The sequence below is a fragment of the Anticarsia gemmatalis genome, chromosome 13 (assembly GCF_050436995.1).
Source record: "Anticarsia gemmatalis isolate Benzon Research Colony breed Stoneville strain chromosome 13, ilAntGemm2 primary, whole genome shotgun sequence".
Classification (NCBI taxonomy): domain Eukaryota; kingdom Metazoa; phylum Arthropoda; class Insecta; order Lepidoptera; family Erebidae; genus Anticarsia; species Anticarsia gemmatalis.
Genome location: NC_134757.1, coordinates 5,767,777 through 5,787,491, shown reverse-complemented (window position 1 = coordinate 5,787,491; position 19,715 = coordinate 5,767,777). Strand labels below are relative to the sequence as shown.

General features: G+C 34.6%; 3 protein-coding genes across 7 annotated transcripts; 1 reads left to right on the top strand and 2 right to left on the bottom strand.

The window, feature by feature from the left end:
- Positions 1 to 39: 39 nt before the first annotated feature.
- Polr2D (RNA polymerase II subunit D) lies at positions 40 to 1,337 on the top strand. 3 transcript variants are annotated; one of them, XM_076121454.1, is made up of 4 exons: positions 40 to 198; positions 310 to 424; positions 514 to 694; positions 1,094 to 1,337. In XM_076121454.1, the coding sequence occupies exons 2-4, from the start codon at positions 364 to 366 to the stop codon at positions 1,266 to 1,268; spliced, it is 417 nt and encodes a 138-aa protein (XP_075977569.1). In that variant the 5' UTR covers positions 40 to 198; positions 310 to 363; the 3' UTR covers positions 1,269 to 1,337. The 3 variants fall into 3 exon arrangements, with proteins under 3 accessions (XP_075977569.1, XP_075977571.1, XP_075977570.1); XM_076121456.1 differs by having other exon boundaries at positions 45 to 198; positions 331 to 424; XM_076121455.1 differs by having other exon boundaries at positions 91 to 198; positions 294 to 424.
- A 139-nt stretch (positions 1,338 to 1,476) lies between these two features.
- Positions 1,477 to 9,716, bottom strand: LOC142977527 (glucocorticoid-induced transcript 1 protein-like). Of its 3 annotated transcripts, none has more exons than XM_076121452.1 (8): positions 9,610 to 9,716; positions 8,918 to 9,204; positions 8,157 to 8,284; positions 7,223 to 7,370; positions 6,861 to 7,000; positions 6,472 to 6,571; positions 5,196 to 5,299; positions 1,477 to 5,035 (listed from the first exon to the last, which is right to left on the bottom strand). In XM_076121452.1, exons 2-8 carry the CDS (start codon positions 9,129 to 9,131, stop codon positions 4,880 to 4,882), a joined length of 990 nt encoding a protein of 329 aa, XP_075977567.1. In that variant the 5' UTR covers positions 9,132 to 9,204; positions 9,610 to 9,716; the 3' UTR covers positions 1,477 to 4,879. The 3 variants fall into 3 exon arrangements, with proteins under 3 accessions (XP_075977567.1, XP_075977566.1, XP_075977568.1); XM_076121451.1 differs by having other exon boundaries at positions 8,918 to 9,291; positions 9,610 to 9,681; XM_076121453.1 differs by having other exon boundaries at positions 9,606 to 9,623.
- A 453-nt stretch (positions 9,717 to 10,169) lies between these two features.
- Positions 10,170 to 19,384, bottom strand: Ube4A (Ubiquitination factor E4A). Its single transcript, XM_076121770.1, has 16 exons — positions 18,564 to 19,384; positions 18,346 to 18,477; positions 17,608 to 17,774; positions 16,972 to 17,151; positions 16,035 to 16,184; positions 15,570 to 15,738; positions 14,997 to 15,135; positions 14,498 to 14,692; positions 13,971 to 14,141; positions 13,538 to 13,661; positions 13,106 to 13,251; positions 12,723 to 12,872; positions 12,214 to 12,457; positions 11,706 to 11,868; positions 11,190 to 11,394; positions 10,170 to 10,999 (listed from the first exon to the last, which is right to left on the bottom strand). Exons 1-16 carry the CDS (start codon positions 19,183 to 19,185, stop codon positions 10,846 to 10,848), a joined length of 3,111 nt encoding a protein of 1,036 aa, XP_075977885.1. The 5' UTR covers positions 19,186 to 19,384; the 3' UTR covers positions 10,170 to 10,845.
- Between the last annotated feature and the right edge of the window lie 331 nt (positions 19,385 to 19,715).

Sequence of the window (19,715 nt, the reverse complement as noted above, 5' to 3'; positions counted from 1 at the left end):
GGAAAAAGGTACCTTTCGTTGATCTTGTTCCTAAAAATCCTGATACCCCATGTGGCAGCAGGCGTCAAGTTCACAGGCTGACGCTGTTGCTGTCATCAAAGTCAAACCAAAGAACCAGGCGCGATGAGCTGTTGATAAATGTTAATATATGAAAATTGTTTACTGAGTTGGAAATTATTAAGAGCTTACTGTTACTGAGTGAGTTACACATACCTTAAAAAAACCAGAAAATAGCGACTGTATACTGTCATAATTACAATTTTCCTTCATTGAGTATATGCTTGTTTTCACAGTAATTTACATTTTCAGAAGTTTACCGCTCACTTTCAGTGCTAGATAACTACGCCTGTAATTTACTACATCATGGCAGGACCTGTTCTAGATGTTGTGGAAGAAGATGCTGCAGATTTGCAGTTTCCTAAAGGTAAATTGATAATACAAAAGTAACCTAAAATTACATTTAACTACAATAGACTTACACCTGAAATCTACTAATTCTTTTTTGTATTTCAGAGTTTGAAAATGGTGAAACGTTACTAATATCAGAAGTAGACATGTTACTAGAACATAGAAAAGCACAGAATGAATCTGCGGAGGAAGAACAAGAATTCTCAGAGGTTTTCATGAAGACTCTCACTTACACTAACATGTTTAAAAAGTTTAAAAACAAAGAAACTATAGCTGCTGTTAGAAAGTAAGTAACAACAAAAGTTAATGAGATTATAGTTGTCTAAATCTGTTTATGTATGGAAAACTGATTTGATAAAATATTTTATACAGTAACCTACATATCCTGAGAATTGAGTAGTAAAAACCAAAAATCAAGTAATACTGTGTTTACTCGCTAGTTGATTTACATTTGCTATTGTTATTATGCCACTATTTATTGTTATTATTATTGTTGTTGTATGTTTAAAACAACTTGCCAATATTCCCACAAGCATCTAAAAAAGTAGATCATGAATTGGACTCTCTCTACCATGGTCCAACTATATTATTGTTGTCTTTTAAATATATCCTTATTTGACTATGCATTGTTAATAACAAACTAGCGAAGTGATTAACAATACTAATATGCACTTTTAATTTTCAGTCTCCTCCAATCAAAGAAACTACATAAGTTTGAAGTGGCAAGTTTAGCAAATCTATGCCCTGAAACACCTGAGGAAGCTAAAGCTTTGATTCCATCTCTGGAAGGAAGGTTTGAAGATGAAGAACTAAGGATACTACTGGATGATATACAAACTAAGCGCAGTTTACAATACTAGATAAATATAAGTTCTAATTTCTTTTAATTTACTAAGACTGGGGTTTTTAAAATACAATTTCAGTTCTAACATTTTGTTTTATTCAATAGCTTTTGTCAACAACTTGGTGTATTATTATTCCTGTTAAATAAAGGCCTAGTGTTTATCATAGATATTAACTATTTTATTACTATGGGTTATTAGGAGTATGTAAAATAAAAATCGTTAAGTTAAATCAGTCTGTATATTGGATATGTCTGCAATACAGCAAGATACATTACAGTGAAAACAGATAAAAGTGATAAAATATTGGAAACAAAAATAGTAATTAGAATTTCTTCTCTGAAACAAAACTATAATAAAACCATTCTTATTATTACTTAAAAGTAGATTCTATTAATATTGATGTTAATTAATGCCTCTAACTAAACAAGCCCTTTGTTGAACATTATTTGTAAAAAAACTAAATGAATTTTTTATCAATAAACCTCAACAATTTTAGATAACTTAAAACTCAACAATCCTTCGATAATTTTCCTTAATTTCTAATTTTGTTTGCCTAAACATTATTCTTTAACAAAATGCCGAACAAAAGGCTTGCTTGAATTATAAACTTATCTCAATGGGCACTTTTGGTTTAGTTTAAATGTTAGTATTTAATCTAATATTGTATTAATAAAAATTAAAACTTATTATTCATCTAAAAGCAAACTTTAAAATAATATTAACCATCTATAAAAGAACTATCAAATCTAAGGTCCTAGCCAAGTTACTTTTATGGTACAACTCACCCTTCCTACCCTGAACATATAAAAATATTTTTATGTACTTTAAAAACATTTCAAGTTCTTAAATAAAGATGTCCTTCCTACAGTATAGTCTGTTCAAACAAACAGTGGGGACAATATGGGCGATGGTGCGAGACAACTTTATTTAGGAACCCTCGTCCACATCCCAGTGGTTTACTTTAAATTAAACTGTAAGGGGACCGTTTTATAGCACACATTTATTAACAGCTAATAATTTTTCGGGTCCTTTACTAAAACTTACTAAACCTTAAATTAGGTAACGACATTGGGAGAGGCTTATATAAATCCTAAATTACAACCTGGACCTGTGACATAAGTCTATTATTAGTAAAGCATAATATTGTTTTGGATTCCAAGTGTGGGGAGTCTAGAAGCGACATGGAAGCTGTTAGGAAGCAATGCGAACATAATCATAAAGCTTACGTTACAGAAACGTGATTCCACGACAACAATCAAGCAACTCAATAGTGGATCCATGAAGACAATTAGTATTAACACGACAAAGTATACAGATAATCCTCAAATTTACATCATACTTGTTTGCTTTGTATATTTATTCCAAATTACAGCTATATATTGCACTTATTTCAGAAACATTTTACACAGAAATCCGGAATTTTAATTATTGGCTCGGCTCTTTTTCCATGTTAATGTTTTAGCACAATATATTTAATAATAACTATTAAAAATGTGAAATCATTAACGACTGGAGTGGCATTATATAACATATAATATCAAACGTACATATAATCGTTATGTATGTGAAAAATGATAGATGAAAATACTTTTTTGTACATTTCCAAATCTTTTCCTCTTAGCGCCAGAATCTGATTTAGCGTGTCATTCACAGTTCGATTCAAAAATGATTTCTGCCATCAAGTGCGATTGCCTACACAATATAATCGCATCCCAAACACCCTGCTCCATTGTCACAAGTCGGTTAGTCTGTACACACTTATAGTCACTACGCAGCACCTTCGATAATTCTACACAACTTACGGATACTGTTCACTTTGTGCAACACGTCACGACGCAGTCACAGCACTTGCGCGCACGCAGTACCGAAAGTTGCCGAGTCACGATCAACATTCAGATTCGACCGATCCACTTACATTATCACATTTGTTTATTGAATAACCAATATAATCAATATGTACTAATTTACACCAGCAACTGGAAATATTATAATCACTAAGTTTACATTTTCAAATTCGGCGTATATCATAAGTGTGGCTCTTAATAAAAATTTTGTTTGAGCAATGATAAGATTTAAAATACTATATATTCCAAAGGTGAGCCATCCAAAATATATATTTGCCGTCGAATTTCAAAAAAGGTTTAAAAAATAATTGCGTATGTCCAAAAGCAGATCTAACTATGTTTATGTGTAAGTTGTCAACATACTACATTATCAGTCTCGATGATAAAAATGCATTTTGGCCAAAATGAGAAATCCAACGAGTGCGGTTCAAACTTCCCTAAACGAACGTCATGTAAACAAATACCTCATGTACCTGATACAGATACTGACGTAACATATATTATCAAAACATACCAACACAAATCTATTACTGATCATAAACAAGTCAATACAAGAGTAAACAAATACGTAAGCATGTCCATAATAGGCACTTTATAGTACACTACACTACATAACAAATAAAGTCAAGTTACCTGTATCAAAGTATGAGTAAAGTTTAAAAATTCAGTCTATTTTCTTACTTACTTTCTTTTATCAAATCCCACAAGTTAAAGCTCTTTTGCATTAGAAAATCGTTCTAGCAACCGATATATCCATAACCACAAATAAGATGATCTGGCCCTTTCAGAATTTTGGTCCGAAGTAATTTATCTTCAATGATTTAAATTAAACAAAAACTTATGTATGTATGATGAAAATTAATAATCACTTATCATACTATAACACTTTAAAATTCTATGTTTGCAACATGGAGTGTTATGTACATAATTTTAAAATAATACATAAAATGAGATCAAATATATATCCAGTCATGTAATCAAATTAAGCTGGAGCAGTGAGTGCTAATAAAATACCTAAATAAAAACTTTAGAAAAATAGCTCCCTCATTACCTACTTGTATTCATTAAAAATAATATCAGGGCAAACTAATACATAATATTATATACTCGTATTTAATAAGAATTATTTTTGCCATCTGTTTGGCATAGTTAGTGAATCTAATGCTGTGATTAAATTGCTTTGGTTGCATTGTTTGTCAAAGTACACAATTTGTGCAAAATAATTGCAAGTCTAAAATGGTTCAAATACATTGGGACATTCCTATTTCTTACTCTCACTCGAAATTTGATGGAAATTGACAAACATTCAATACTTCCTGTATCAAAGGACATAATTTTTCGTCACAATTAATTTAAAGAATGTTATTATTGTCATAACAGATTAAAGACGTGTGTTATGAATAAGTGATAAATCTCTTGATGCCACTATCACGTTTATGTTATTGTTATTAATTACTGCATTTATGCTGTGCTATGAGACTACCAAACTATTTTGTTACTGTACAAATGATCACTAATCTGTTTCAATGCGAAATATCGACATAATGTTCCACGACCTCAACATACTGAATGTTAAACTATACGTAATCGATTTGTACGATACAAATGATAGTGGGTCAAAGTAACATGTGTAGAGGTGAAATTGAACTCAGAAGTTTTAAGTTCTACGAACATAGGACACATGATGAGAGGGTAGGTATATAGATGAACGTAATACGGCGAATAAGAGACCCTCTAGTCCGGAGCGTAGTCGACACATGTGTTGTTGGTACGCGGGGGGAGTCAGTGCGAGGTGGAGGCGGGCGGGGACGGCGGCTGCAAGGGCTGGAGCGGCTGGAAGGCAGAGCCTTGCGACGGCCGCAGCGTGAAGCCAGGTATCGTCGGCTTCACTGTTGTCATCGGTTCCGCGTACGCTCCTTCGCCCGCTTTCAGGTTCACCTGAAACATTTATCAAGTCTTTCGTAATTTCGGAATATAACAATAGTAATGATAAATGAAAAATTGAATAATTAATAAAAATCTTTAAAGACGATTGACTATATTCTAATCATTGTGCTGGTATGAAAAAGACACACAAAAGAAAACACTGATAAAGTACCTTTTCACAACCATCTGGAGGTTCGCGAGCCAAGAAGCGATTGATCTGAGGCGACGTGCCCAACTTAGAGCCATCTAAATCTGGAGACGAGCACACACTGCCTCCTGTAATCACAACATTCAAATAAGACAACAGATTACATAGCTTTCGGCATCTATATTTAAAATAAACCATATCAAAATGTTTTAAAAAAGCCTTAGAAAAACGTATGCTTAAACTGAGTATTGCTACTTTCCTTTGCATTGTCTTGCTACTGCTATTATCTTCTACATTAAAATTAAAAATATTCCTATTCAATAAGCGAAAAGCAAAGAAAAATGTAAACCACATGCTTTGGGAATGCCAAACCATTCTTGTTACGGCTCAAACAGACTATGTTAATTTTGTTACGATGTAGATTAGATGGTATGTTTGCCAATAGTCAGAATTCTTAATTGAAACGTCAAATTTTAAAATTCGCACGTCATCATTTGAACTAGCAGAAAAATTGAAAATCATTCAATTTTGATATTCAGAGAATTTTTATTCAAGCATTATCTAAACTACCTACCCTAACAAAAGACATCTATAATTAAAAAAAAGACATCTATAATAATGCATATAATCAGATCGATTGGAATCTGCTAACATTTTTTCTTCAAAAATATTCATATTAAAGTCAATTTGACGGTCTCTGAAAGTTCAAATGATGTTTATTCGGTTTTCGTAGTCTGCATGAGGCTTATGTGCATAATCAATCAACTATAGTATTGCGAGGGGTTGTCTAAAAGCTGTAAGTTAGTTATAGACCTGCGGCTAGGAGCTCCGCGGACCCACCGCTGGAGAGCGACCCCCGGGAAGGTGGATCTACATCCACAACACCTTGTTTAGATATTCAACATAATATTTAAGCTACATTCTATTAGATTTAAAATTATATCTCGTAAATTCCGACTTATCGATAAATTCAATTTGGTACAAAGACAGATATTTTATTACTAACCAAATACCAGTTCACATGTATTGCTTTTCTATAGTAAGAATACGACTAGGTATTTAATAGCAAATATCAGGCCAACAATGGTAAAGTAACATTAAACATTGTAGTATAATATACCATTCCATGTTTGTCTTTATTTTATAATGGTTTGCCTGCTTCTAAAGTAGAGTAGATTACAGATAAATAGTACTAGAAGTTTTATATAATAAATAGTGCTTGTACCACTTATGTTGATGACGCAATCGATAGGAAATCTTGCAGTATAATAAAAATAACCTAAGTAAAAGAACATGTTACCTGATGAATGAGCAGTATGACATAAATCGTGTGGAGTCTGCGTATTGACGGAGCGTCGCAGCAGTTCGGCGAGGGGCGCGCGATGTCCTTCGGGGGTTACCTAGAATTTTATAAATTATATTACTTTAAAATCGATAAGGCAATACCGATGGGCTTAAACTACATCGTCGTATTAGGCTAAACCGTTTGTTTAAAATTACTCTAAGAAACTACTAGTTTAAATTGATGAAACATATTTGTGTTGAATACATTAATTGAGGCAGGCATAGTCTATATAAAATTACTCCATGACGAGAACAAACATTGTGTAAACAGCATTTTTTTCAGTAATAGGCGTGTTTGGTAAATGTGGATCATAGTATTTATTTATAAAATAAAACAAATCTTACTTTATCTCTTAGTCGGTCTAGATGAGGGGTTTGAGTGCCGCTGGCTGGATAGAGCACAAGTCTCTCTATTTCTTGATTGAGTCCTTCTACAGATGACCGCGCTGCTCTTAACGGGACACTGCCACTTCCGAAACGGGACCCTGAAGTAGAAATTTTATTAGAATATTAATTAATATTATAAGGTTGCAATTCGCAAACAAAAATTTTTTGCATTGGCTCAATCCAGTCTCCTCAAGACCCACAAATAATAAATTTTCGTGTACCAAGATAGATAAGTGTCTACCTTTTGCTATCTGCTATAGAACATAAAAAAATAATTAATATTAAAAAGTATTATTTACTTAATCCCTATGAAAACTTACATAAAGCTGTGCTCATAGAATGTGTTGAATTGTCTCCAGATGCAGAAGGTTTGTGTGGTCTTTGAAGACGGCTTCGGAGGAAGCGATCCAGTTTGTCATCATCAGACCCTCGAGAAGAACGGCCGGAAGCTCCACCCCCATCATCAGTCTAAAATTACAAGGCATGATTAAAATTTTACGCCCTCATTTAGCTTAAAAAGAGGTTTTATAATAGTTAAAAGGAGCATTATGTATTTTTTTCCTTTTTTATTTTAGCTTCTTATGCTTTTTTGCATAAGACCTTAATAAATCTCAATATAAATAGTGTTATAGGTTTCCTCTCCTAGCCTAATACTAAACTATGAATCACCAAGATAAGTAATGTAAAAAATATTACAAAATAGTAATTTAAAAATGCTTATTTGGTTTTTAAAAATTGTTAGTCTAGAAAAAAAGAAAATACATGATAAGCTTAATTGTTTTACTTACACCTACACATTTGTGTAAAAACCTAAAGTATATTTTAAGAACTTTCTTACATTTATCTATCCTATCAGAGATAAAATGGATAATCTGTGTCTGGAAATAAATAAAGATAGCTGTAAATAAGATAGAGGCCTATGGTAGACAAGCACTTGTAATTCTTTACTCCACATTTAACAGGAGTCAGTGCCATCAGATATCCAGCAAACATTGGCTTTATAACTAGGATACATTTTGTGACCTGAGTTTAATGAAAAAACAAAGGATTAACTTTCTGGATATTTCCACACATATTTTAAGAAGTAAAGAGTCCTCTGGGAGAGTCCCTATGCCCAGCAGTGGGACAGTATAGTATAGGCTTATAAAAAAACATGTAAAGTTTCAACAATCTCTATACAATGGGTCATCATATTTCACACTTAGTTGCAATTTACAATGGTATATTTAACAAAATAATAAATAATGTACATACTTGTGTGGATTTATCAACTTGCAACTGGCCAGCATGTAGATAGTAGTCTCTGGACCACTGTCCTTTATGATACAGGGTGTCAAGGGAAGCTGTGCGCCTGATAACACTAGCACCAAACCGACCTTTGCCTAGAACATCAGATAACTATACTTAAAAAAATAATAATAAATAATAGTTATGGTTAAACATCAGAGTAATTTTATTGTAATAAGATGTATGTATGTGAATTTATAGATTCTTTCATTTTGATTTAAAAATAGAATGCTATACATTAGTGTTTCTGGAAGCTGGTATTGTACATATTATCAGTTAATATGGTTTCACTCTTTTTAACATCAATCAATTACAAGAGATTTAAAGAAAACCACTGGAGCCAGAACAACAGTCCTGAGTTTTATCTTTTTTTACATAATATCTGTTATCAAAACATTGTAACTCAACTACCAAACCCCTAATAACTTGATGTATGACATTGAAATCATACAAATACAAAATAATTGGTAAGTTCTTGAAGCAACAAACAACACCACACTGAATTATGACTGTAGGAGGAAGGACCCTTAGTTATAACACTGCAATACTATTCTTTACCTCAATACTGTCAGGTTTATTTTAATAATTTGTTACCACACCTTGACAGCAAACACAATGTCACATTTTATGTTTACTATTGAGATTGTTATAGTACAGTTCAACAACTGAATATTACATTTGTCAATTCTTTGTTTGGTCCATTGTAGGAAGTGAGGTAAAGCACTTACCTTTGTAATTGACGGCTCCTGGGCTTCGTTGACCTGAAAGGGCGTGATCCGGCGATATCCGCCTCCACGCATTCGTTGGTGATAAGGTCGGACTGTTGCTGGCGTTCTTCTTCACGCCACTCTGTTTCATTACCGACGACACCGGCAGGGTCGCTCTCATCGGTCCCTGCTTACCCACAGGGCAATCCGACTGCTTCCTTACACGGCCCGACATTCTAGCTTCCTTTCACACCACACTAATGTAAAACCACCCCTATTTCTTCATCAAACGTAACATCCGACTATCACTGCGCAAGAAAAATAAGTATTTCATTCGCCGACGCCGCACCAAGCTCTTTGTAGAGGGAATATCTTGGAGTACGGTAAACGAGGCCCTGTTGTGTTAGTACAAGTGTTCTTATTATGCAATACGGTAATCAACACTTTCGTAAAAGTATTGGGATGTAATAACGGTTGTATCTAATATTTAACTAGCACTTATTACATAAAAACAAAATTACAAAGCGAACAAGTCACATTTTTTCTGCACAATGGATGAATGAATGAAGCTGACAGATGACAAGGGACATCGCGCCATTCCTTTTTTCTTTCAATAATTTTTGAATTTCACTTAGAAAAATATAAACGGGTTGCTTCATTTGAGACTCAAATGAAGTAATGTTGCATTGAACACTGAATTAAGTAATACCTACTGAAATTATAACACATAATCGTTAGCATTGCAATTAACAGCTGATTACTCCGCCATGTCAACTAAGTTGTCTGTGGTCGCTGTGGGATTGTTATGGCCTCCTCCCCGTTTCACGAAACAAGTTTTTTAGTTACTGAAATTACCTAACGGCAGTGTTTTAATATTATTATGTATTTGAGAAACCGTATATATACTTGTAAGTATTAATAATAAAAAAAAATTTTTTTTGACTCACTTGGTTTATCATAAGTTTGTGTTGGGATTTAATGAAAGTGGGAACGAGTCAGTTTTCATCGGCGTTGGTTGATCACCTTGAAAAATATTGAGATGAGCAGGCACAAGGTGCACATTAAATAAACGTTTATTTCCCCTGAAAATTTGTCATGTTTCGTTGTTTTAAGACTTTCACCTTTCTTTGATTGTTACTTAAAGCCTTCAATGAATGGCTCCCATTCAGATTGCAGTACTCGCCTATGTATTCGTTTATTTCGCACTCACAAAGGACATTTTATATTTTTTTAAGCATATGAGTTGGTATTGGTTAAATAATAAAACATATCATTTAGAAATTCCAAGGAATATATTATTAATTATAGTCATTACATCTAATATTCATAATGCTAAATTATAGACAGAAAATAGTAATTTATCACAACATAAAGTCTGGTAAAAACTCGTTACGAATGAGTACCCACCAAATAAAATGCACCCAATGTTATAACTAGAAATAAAATTAAAAGGATCAAGGAAATAAATTATAGAAATAGCATACATCACTTTGAACTGATATGTACCGAAACTTAGGTAACTAAAACTAAAATTTACAAATTATTATAATCGTCATCACTACCCTATTGAGGTCCATTGATAGACATAGGCCTCTCCCAACGTGCGTGTTTCATTGCCCGATATTTCGCCTTTCGCCATACAATTTGTAAAGGAATCACAAGAAAATTATTATACAATGTCTGAACTTAAACTGTGTACATCAAACGCGTTTACAAGTGTTTGTCTTCAATACGAAATCTACGTGCTAAGTTTAACCTAAGGTTATACTAGCTTACCTAGTATAAGATACACAGAATAGTAACCATGAGAGAAATTTGTACTGACACGAAGGACGTCGTATTAAGTTTTGCAAGAAATTACGTCAATGCAGTATGAATTTAACTCACTGTACTGTCACTAAATACATAGTCACACCGTGCAGTGTAAAAACACAGTATAATTAAGTTATTTATGTGCTACTAGTACTAGTTACTTGAGCAATATTTCGCTTTTGTTCAGCGATCCAAGCGCGGATTTTCTCTTTTAGTTCAATGTTAGACTTCACTTGGTCCATGGATAGAGGAGACCGATTGAACGGATCTGATTGATCGCTTAGTAGATGGCTGGAATAAAAAAATTAAATGTTAGTCAAAGTATAGTTAATATCTGATTCAGTCATGGGAATACTAAGTATTGTGTGAAAGCAGAAACTCGACTATTTAAATTAATAAAAAAGATAATTATGATGGAAAGAATTCTAAAATTTTAATAAACAACAAATAGTTTTATATAAGTGGTTTGTTCCAAGTTTACCGTGCAATAGTGGTCCTGTCGACTGTGGTGCGTGAACTGGGCAGTATGACGGGGTCCATCATGAGAGTGCTCATGATAGGGTCAAGGAACTCTTCGGGCGCATTGGCCAGGATCTCCTCATCACGTTGACGCTGCACCGCTAATGTCTCCACCCGGCTCGCCACTTCTTGCAAGGAGCCTAGCAGTCCTCCGCCGCCAATACGCACTATAAACAAAACATAAGAGTATAATTTGGTGTACAACTCTTTGACAAAGGTTTATGTTCTTAACATCTCGTTTTACTATTTTTATACTACTCCATCAGTTTTCTACGTTTCATCAAACTTACATATTGATTTATACTGCCTTACACATATGTCTGAACTACATATGAAAGTTAAATAAGGCTTTCGTATAATAGAAGCTATCATCTTATATATTAGAAGAGCTTTTTTGATTTAAATGAGTTATTCAAAAAGGGTTAGAGAAGCTCAGCTAATCGGTGCCTGAAAACTTCATAAATAATTTCGTACGTACCTAACACCGCTTCAGCCAAGGTAAAGAGTTGTGCAGAATACGATCGTCCGTCATCCGAGACTGCGGCACAGAATCTCTCGTTATTGCCGAGTTCCACGTACATGCGGCAAATGTCCAGCACTGTGGTAGCCGGGTCGAACTCGTATTCCTTCATGTCTTTTACCTGTATACAAAATGTACTAGTTGTTAATATTGCATATAGGAGACTTATGTTAATTTGCTTCTATTATGTAAAAAAAAAATTACAGGATTTTGTTTGAAAAACTTGTCTTAAATTTTGTTATTTTATTTAGCGATTTTTTCTGCATGCAATTAATGATGTACCCTGTTTATTGTTTCAGTTCAAACGAAATAATATGTGTGCCAAATCAAATATCAAATCAAATTCAAATAAGTGCAGCATCTTCTGCGTAGTTAAATAGCATCTGCTTACAAAAACTCGATTAGTTGTGAAGGACCGGTCAATGCTAGCCTCAATCAAAAAATATTTAATAGTCATTAACATTACCTTAAAATTCTTCTTATTAGGTCCGACTAAATGCAGTAAGAAGTAGTTGAGCATGGACGCGATGCGCTCGACCAGCGTGGGGTGACAGAACACGTACGGTGCGTGCGCGGTCAGTCGCACCAGTGTACGAATAGTGTCGCGACCTAAGATGTTGTCGAAACGAGCCAACATGCCGATGTGGGATAAGTTCGACATGTTTTGAGCACGCTCTTGAGCTGATAGGTTCGCCCATGCACCGGATTCTCTGAGGAAAATGTGATAATTTCTAATTAATGACGTATAATTTTTTTTATTTATCAAGCCGCCCGAAGGCAGGCATTTACATGGCTTATTAATAAAGTATTATTTAGGTAACATCTAGGAAAGTCACGAGATTTTTATTTAACGTCGCCTTTCACATGTATACTGAGCAGAAAGACTTGTGGAACTTTAAACTGTTCAGTTCACACATTCAGTTCAAACAGTTCAATAGTTTGGAGGGAATATAAAAGGTAAAAGAATATACATACTGTGCAGTTTGTAAGGTGCGTATCTGTGCCATATTGCCGAGCGCTTCATCTAGTAAGAAAATAGCGTCGTTCATCAACAGATTGACGAATCGCAGAAATATCGGTGGGTGTACGGCTTCCATATTTGATTCAGCTTCCTTTGCAAGCCGCCTAGAATTAAAAACAGATTTTTTTGTTTATTTATTGATTCTTATATACCTATTAACAACGTCATATTGTTTATTTTTCAAATTAAAATTTTGGGCACATTATCAAACTTCGGCAGATACTGAGATTTTTTCCAGAATAATATTACTCAACAACGTAATTTTGTATCTCTTTTTTACTTGTGAATCCGTTGGTCAAATTGTAACAACGAATTATACAAATAGATGAGCACTCACGTGAAAGCATCTCTATGTTCTTCCATTTCCCAGAGGAAGTCCATAACAAGGTACATGGGACGGCGGTAGTTAAACTTCTGTTCGAACTGAACGCTCTGGCCTGTCATCTCGATGCCCACGAAAACGTCCAGTAAACAGGGTACCAACTGAAACAGTTACATAACATTTTAAAATGAAATATAAACGGAATAAATTGGTTTAGCGGAAAATTTTGTCTATCAATATTTTTTTACGAGTTTTGAAATTAAGAATTTAATCAAGATTGCATGTATTTTCAAAATTTGGCTTAATTTTCGCCAGCACCTATGTTTCGGGATTTGTCTAGATATTGTATTAGAAGGAACATAACCGCAAATAAATGCAAGAAAAAAACATTGCTACGCCAAAAGTACATAATAATATAAATAAAATCTTTATGACATAGTTACACACCTGTAGCCTGTGTGGATGTTCTTTGAACAATTGTTCACGATAGAAGGACGCTAAGCTGCTTAGTGGTTGCTGATCGTCCGGGTGGTTTGGCAACATTGCCTCTAAGCATTCTGCGAGACGCGCCCTGTAATAAATAGTAAATACATTATATTTGACACATTTTTAAGATGATACCATGAAGCACTTAATGCAGGAATATCATATTGACAGGCGGCAGGCGAGTTATTATCTTACGCCTATAGACTAGACTATAACGTGCACGCAAATGTCTACGATCTTCTCTGAAGGTTATTGGTTTGAAGAAGAGAGAAACGTCTACATGTCACATGAGCTTTAAATATTCCCTGAGTGAAGCCCTTTACAATTATTCATCGGCAAAAAAAGTAATACTTGCTAAAATTATCAATTTTTACGTAATAAGCATGATTCTTACCTTAAATGCGGGTTATAAGTCCTGGTGGAATCTCCCATGAACATAAGTACGAGTGTGAGTGCAGGTTTGAGCAGCCCGGCGATGTCGGCGTCGTCGTTGATGGCGCCGGCCGTCCGCCGCGCCAACGTTATCAGCACTACTACGTTCTCTAACACGAATTCTGGGACACATCTGAAATACAAATAAAGCAAGGCGATGAAAATAAATACAGTGGGCGCTTTTATACTTCCCAAAAATCTGAATTGCAATATGACTAAAAGTCTCAGAAAGTTAGGTAATTTGTCCCATGCTATTATGTGTGTACTATTTTTAGGCATAGTCTAAAATAAGAGGGATGGAGGGATACTATTATGAAACAAGCGTCGAAATTAAGTTCTCGGTACATTTATTTGGTATAATTTAATTATGGGATAGACATCAACAGTAACATCTCGGATTTTTCCCTTGCAGTTGACGTCGAAGCATAGCGAAGTTTTACGTCTAAAGTTTGGACGGTAACACCAACTTGTCTGTAATTTGTTACCAACCTGAGTGTATCTGGCGGTGGAGTAGTGACTGGCATGTTGATCTGCGCCAGGGTGGTGGGCGCGTAGGACGCGGCGGGCGCCTCGGCGTTGGGCTTGGCCGCCACCTGCACCAGCCACGTGCACGTCGCCGCTTGGAGCCGGTTCAAGTTCGCTAACATGTCCTTCTCTAGAAGAGCGCAGCGGAGACTCACGAATCTGATGAAAGAGAGGTAATCATTTTAAATCGCGTGTTTTGTGTTTATCATGCGTGTCTTAAGGCGCTATTTGTTTGAAACGTTTGTAATAAAACTGCATAGATTTAAGAACAAAACAGTTGATAAATAACTGCACGATTAGTACAATAGGATGGCAGCCCCGCAAGCCCAACTTGTCAATCGTACATTTTTGGGAACTTGTTGCAATTTCTGGACTTAGAACGAATTGTAAAGTTCATCGCAAGCCCAAAATATTAATGACTGCATAGTATTCATGCAAAATATATTGTATATTAGTTACTTACTTAGTCATGAGATGGTGATTGCGCTGCCTCATCGGATCAAGTAGGTGATGTACTGTTGACGACATATCAGCTAGCGCACGCTGCGCCTGTCCCAACTCTTGACCCGTACGCCATAGTTTCTCGGCACACACTCGGACACCTGACAAATTATAAACATAAGAATAAATCTTTACAACAGGGTCTCAGAAACACTCAAGACGAAACTAAGTCGTCCAAATAATTTCGTCGTACTTTAGAATCTTCGATTAGACGGATAAGATTTTTAAATATCGCTAATCAAAATCTCTTTATATGGAAATACACTATTGGCAATGAATTATAACAGTAACTAATATTAAATAAGGATGGATAAAGTTCTCTCAGAATTATTCTATGGAGCTGCAAATCAACTAGAAAAATATCCCGGGTTAGGTAAATGTTTACTTCATATTCCGTTCTTCAGTGATGGAAAAGTTTATTTGCGGATAAAATATACAGTGGCAGGAACCGATACTCTTTAGTCCTTAATACTGAATCATATATGCATCAAATCGGAAAATACAGAAGGAAAATAGGCAAGATATAACCACATACCAAGATCAATGCACTTCTGCGTCATAAAGAAGCACTCGGTAACAAAATTGAATGTTTCAGCTGTGTCCCGTTTTAACGGCTGGTCGTCTTCATTCGTCCTCGCTGGCAGCAAGCACGTCTCACTGTGCAGACAGTCTAAATGCACTGACTTTGCTTCACATTCTTCTGGCTAGAAATTAGAAGATTAATTAAGTTAACAGTGAGATTGAGATTCCACTAGTTTGACTTCTTGATCTCCATATTTCTGACGCAGGGATTGGCAATTAACCATTTTAAAAATTATGAATAATAGGTAACCATATATTGAGCGCATTATTGGTCTACTGTTATTATTAAAAAAAAAAATGAATTCAATTTTCGATAACAATGGCAATAGGAAGATTTATGACTTTTGTCAATACTAATTTAGAAGCTGCATTATCCTTACACAGTACCTAATCTAAAAGCACGAATAGGTATTCTTACCAAGACTGCGCCGTAGGTGGGGTCAATTTTAAGTGCTCGGGGGTCATCAGATGTGGTACAAAATGGCTGGCACAGATGAAGTAAAACTGCGCCCAAGTTCAACATGAAACCGTCTGATACGCACTGTGATGCTGCCGACAAATCAGCCGCCTGGAAATGTAGGAATAACTATGTATTAGAAATCATTTAAGTATTTATGAAGAGCACTACCGAGCAGTGAGAAACGGCACGTAATAAATAATAATCAGCCAGTTAGCGCCAAGTTTTTCAAGATTTGTTTACTTTTATAGTTAGTTTTAGACTGGTCGGTAAATCCTATTGTTGCGCTCATAGGACTGCCATTTCAAACAAAATAAATTGCAATCTAGTAGATACTAGAACAGGACAATACTTATCCCTATATACCTAATCATTTATTCACACTCTTTTAACCCATAACATATAACTTGTCTGACACTATGATGAATAGTCTGGTCTATCCTTACTGTGTTTTTTGTAACTCTTACCCATATATGTCAGAAACATACTATTAGTCTAATATCATCAATTAAGGATTTAATTAAAATGACTTCTGGTTATATCAAGGTCATATGACACAACTCATTAGACTATTCTATGTAAAAGGTACCCAGCCTGTGATTTCATTAAATTTCCTCATTATTTTTTTTTTTTTTTACACACGGTCATTTGATTCCAAACTAAGCAGAGCTTGTACTACGGTAACCAAATAACTGATAAACATACTTATATATTTCTAAATACATACTTATATAGATAAATTGACATCCAGGCTCAGAACAAATACTCGTGCTCATCACACAAAGATTTGTCCCGGGTGGGATTCGAACCCACCACACGCGGCGCTACGGTTGTTGCGGCGAGGTGACCGCTTAAACCACTGCGCCAAACGTGCAGTTATAGCAATTGGTTGACTCACCTGTACATTCCAAAGTTTTCCTCTGCCAACATTTGATTTCAAACACCTTCCAATCCATGTCAGTAGCATATTTTTAACTCTAGGCCCACCTTTTAGTAGAGTCAGGAATATCTTGTGCATGTTGTTTGTTAGGTGGGACACTGCATTCCATAATGATGACTCTATCAAAGATGTGGCAGTCTGGAAAAATATAGACAGTTGATTAATTTTCAATATTTAATCGCCATGTGTGATCAAATTTTATTGCTTATTTCTGCTTTCTTTGATAAATACTTAAAATACTTATAATATAGACCACCTATTCCAGTATCAATAAAGTAGGTAGCCTATAATTGACACCTGGTATCTAACTATCAGCACACAAAATTTCATCAAAATTGGTCCAGTTGTTTAACAACAACAAACAGATAGACAGACAAAGTTAGTATTGACAAAGGACATGTACAATACATGACATAATAAACAAGCGTCCAATAAGTAGGATATATAAAGGAAGGATTTAGCATAGGCTTTGACTGTTCTGAGTAGTGCTTGTAGCCCCTCGCAGTCAGTATAATAGAGTGAAATGATGGGCCAAAACTAGTAAAAATTGTTCTAGTTGAAGCATGACTCCAATTAAGAAAATTATGACCTTACCTGATCAACTGGATTGTCGAAAAATTCAGGCATCATTGTGTTAGATTTAGGTAGTACAGAAAGTGCTAGCAGACCTCCAATCACATTATTTTGGTATAGCCTTCCATTCTTTTCATTTGGTTTAACTTCACAGCTCTCAAGTAGTATAGGTGCTAGCCATTGATTACCTGAAAATGTTAATAAAATATAACAACAACAACATCAACCAATGTAATATTATTGTACATACATAATGTCAGGCCTTTTACGCATAGGGGTAGGCAAAAACCAGAGAACAGCACTTGGTATGATCCTTATAACCTTCCTTGCTTAATTCACATCAATATATATTTTGTCATACAGGACCTCGAGTAAGACATCGCCAATGTGATCCATGTATGTCTTTCTAGGGCATCCCCTTTGTTTGCATATAAAAATGATTAGGTATTTACTTTGATAAAACAATAGGTTTGTTTTTATTTAGCTGTTTAGTTGCCTTGTAGCTATGGCTACTTAATAATTATGGACAAACAAAGAACTATAATTTATACCCTAGATATATTATTATTGTACAGGCTTCAGGTCCATATTAAGTGGTTGGACTATAATATAGGTAACATTCCAACTGAAACTAGTGCACCCAATACTGCCTCGCCCCAGCTCAAGAATAGAATCCAAGATATTAGATCTATCACATTATCAATTTTATCTAAATTGAAAATTCATTCCAAATTATTATTGGTCAGGATTGATACTTACTTGCAAAGAGTTGCACAGACTTCAGTATATAAATAGGCAAGTTGATTATATTAGATTTATCTATATCTATATATATTTTCATCAACACAGGGAGCATTATTTCTTTCAGCTGCTCTTGACTTCCTTCTTCACCTAAAATTGAAGGAGATTTTAAATTAAAGATTTTGAACAGAAGAGCACAGTAACAAAATTAAGCAAAAAATATGTAATCTCCTTACCCTCTAGCATAAATGATTGTACAATATCCATAAAGAAGTTGTGGCTCTGTGGGTCCACATGCTGTAGTAATTCTGTGAGCTGCCCTGAAAAGTCTTGTCCCTCAAACAAAGCAGGTTGTTTTAAGGCTGTTACCGCATTTCTGAATATTAATTCTCTCATTTTTTGTAAAGCTTCCTGCACACTAGGGACTTTTGACCTTTCATAACCAGCCATGTTCTGAAGAGAACTGAATAAGTATGGAAAAACTTGTTTCTGAACAACATGTTCTTTGAAAACTTTACATGATTTTGGTATCACACAAGATTCAATATCGGTAAGTAGTAATCTTTCAAACAAAGCTTGTTCCAGTGCTTCTAGGTCTATATAATTTTTTGGCCTCGTAGCCTCAGCGAGTTCTTCCAAGTAAACTAGTTGTCGATTTCCTGACGCTGATTCAGGATTTATTGTGAAGTGGAAAACATTTTCTGCTATATTATTTATTGTTTCATTTTCAACATTTTCTGATAATTTTTTAGAAGTATTTTGGAGGGCCGCATTTTCATCTCCAGCTGGTGGTTCAACTGGGGATGTGGCTTCTGATACTCCTAAAAGTCCAGCAAAGGGGTTACTTGGTCCAGACATTATCAAATCCTCTCAACTTTGAAGAGCTATAGCAAAACTGTATTATATTTTCAGTTACACTCAGTCACATTTAGTTTTTAAAGATATTTCCCTTTTGAACAGACATGTAATACATAACTTTGCAGTTATTACTCAGAAAAATAACTTTTATTGTTGTATGTATAAAATGCTGACTTATCACAAAATTGATAAAAGTGACATTCAGATTTTTATCATGATGACATTTAAATTCTGTTTGGAAACGCTTTGGTGACGGTTTATTGTAAACATTGCTAATATTTATTCAAAAAATTAACCTTAGGGTTATAAAAAGATTAAATATTTTTTGACTATTTTGAATCATGCAAATTAAATTATTTAAACAGATGTATCTTATTTTAGTTTTCAGCAGTGTGACCTTATCATCAATTTTATAATACTAGTATTGGCAACATTACAACATTCGTTGACATGTTTTTTGCCGTAAAATGCATTAAATTGAGCATTTTAGATAAAATAAGAAGACTAAAAAATTTAAAAGATTTGTGTTA

Excerpts from the sequence above, each read along its gene's own strand:
- Polr2D (XM_076121454.1), top strand. The coding sequence starts at position 364 with ATGGCAGGACCTGTTCTAGATGTTGTGGAAGAAGATGCTGCAGATTTG. Across the intron at positions 425-513 it reads AGATTTGCAGTTTCCTAAAG|AGTTTGAAAATGGTGAAACG; the intron begins GTAAATTGATAA and ends TTTGTATTTCAG. Across the intron at positions 695-1,093 it reads ACTATAGCTGCTGTTAGAAA|TCTCCTCCAATCAAAGAAAC; the intron begins GTAAGTAACAAC and ends TTTAATTTTCAG.
- Ube4A (XM_076121770.1), bottom strand. The coding sequence starts at position 19,185 with ATGTCTGGACCAAGTAACCCCTTTGCTGGACTTTTAGGAGTATCAGAA. Across the intron at positions 17,152-17,607 it reads TCGACAATCCAGTTGATCAG|ACTGCCACATCTTTGATAGA; the intron begins GTAAGGTCATAA and ends ATATTTTTCCAG. Across the intron at positions 12,458-12,722 it reads CGCACCTTACAAACTGCACA|AGAATCCGGTGCATGGGCGA; the intron begins GTATGTATATTC and ends CATTTTCCTCAG.
- LOC142977527 (XM_076121452.1), bottom strand. The coding sequence starts at position 9,131 with ATGTCGGGCCGTGTAAGGAAGCAGTCGGATTGCCCTGTGGGTAAGCAG. Across the intron at positions 8,285-8,917 it reads AGGAGCCGTCAATTACAAAG|GCAAAGGTCGGTTTGGTGCT; the intron begins GTAAGTGCTTTA and ends CTGATGTTCTAG. Across the intron at positions 7,001-7,222 it reads TTCTATGAGCACAGCTTTAT|GGTCCCGTTTCGGAAGTGGC; the intron begins GTAAGTTTTCAT and ends TTTCTACTTCAG.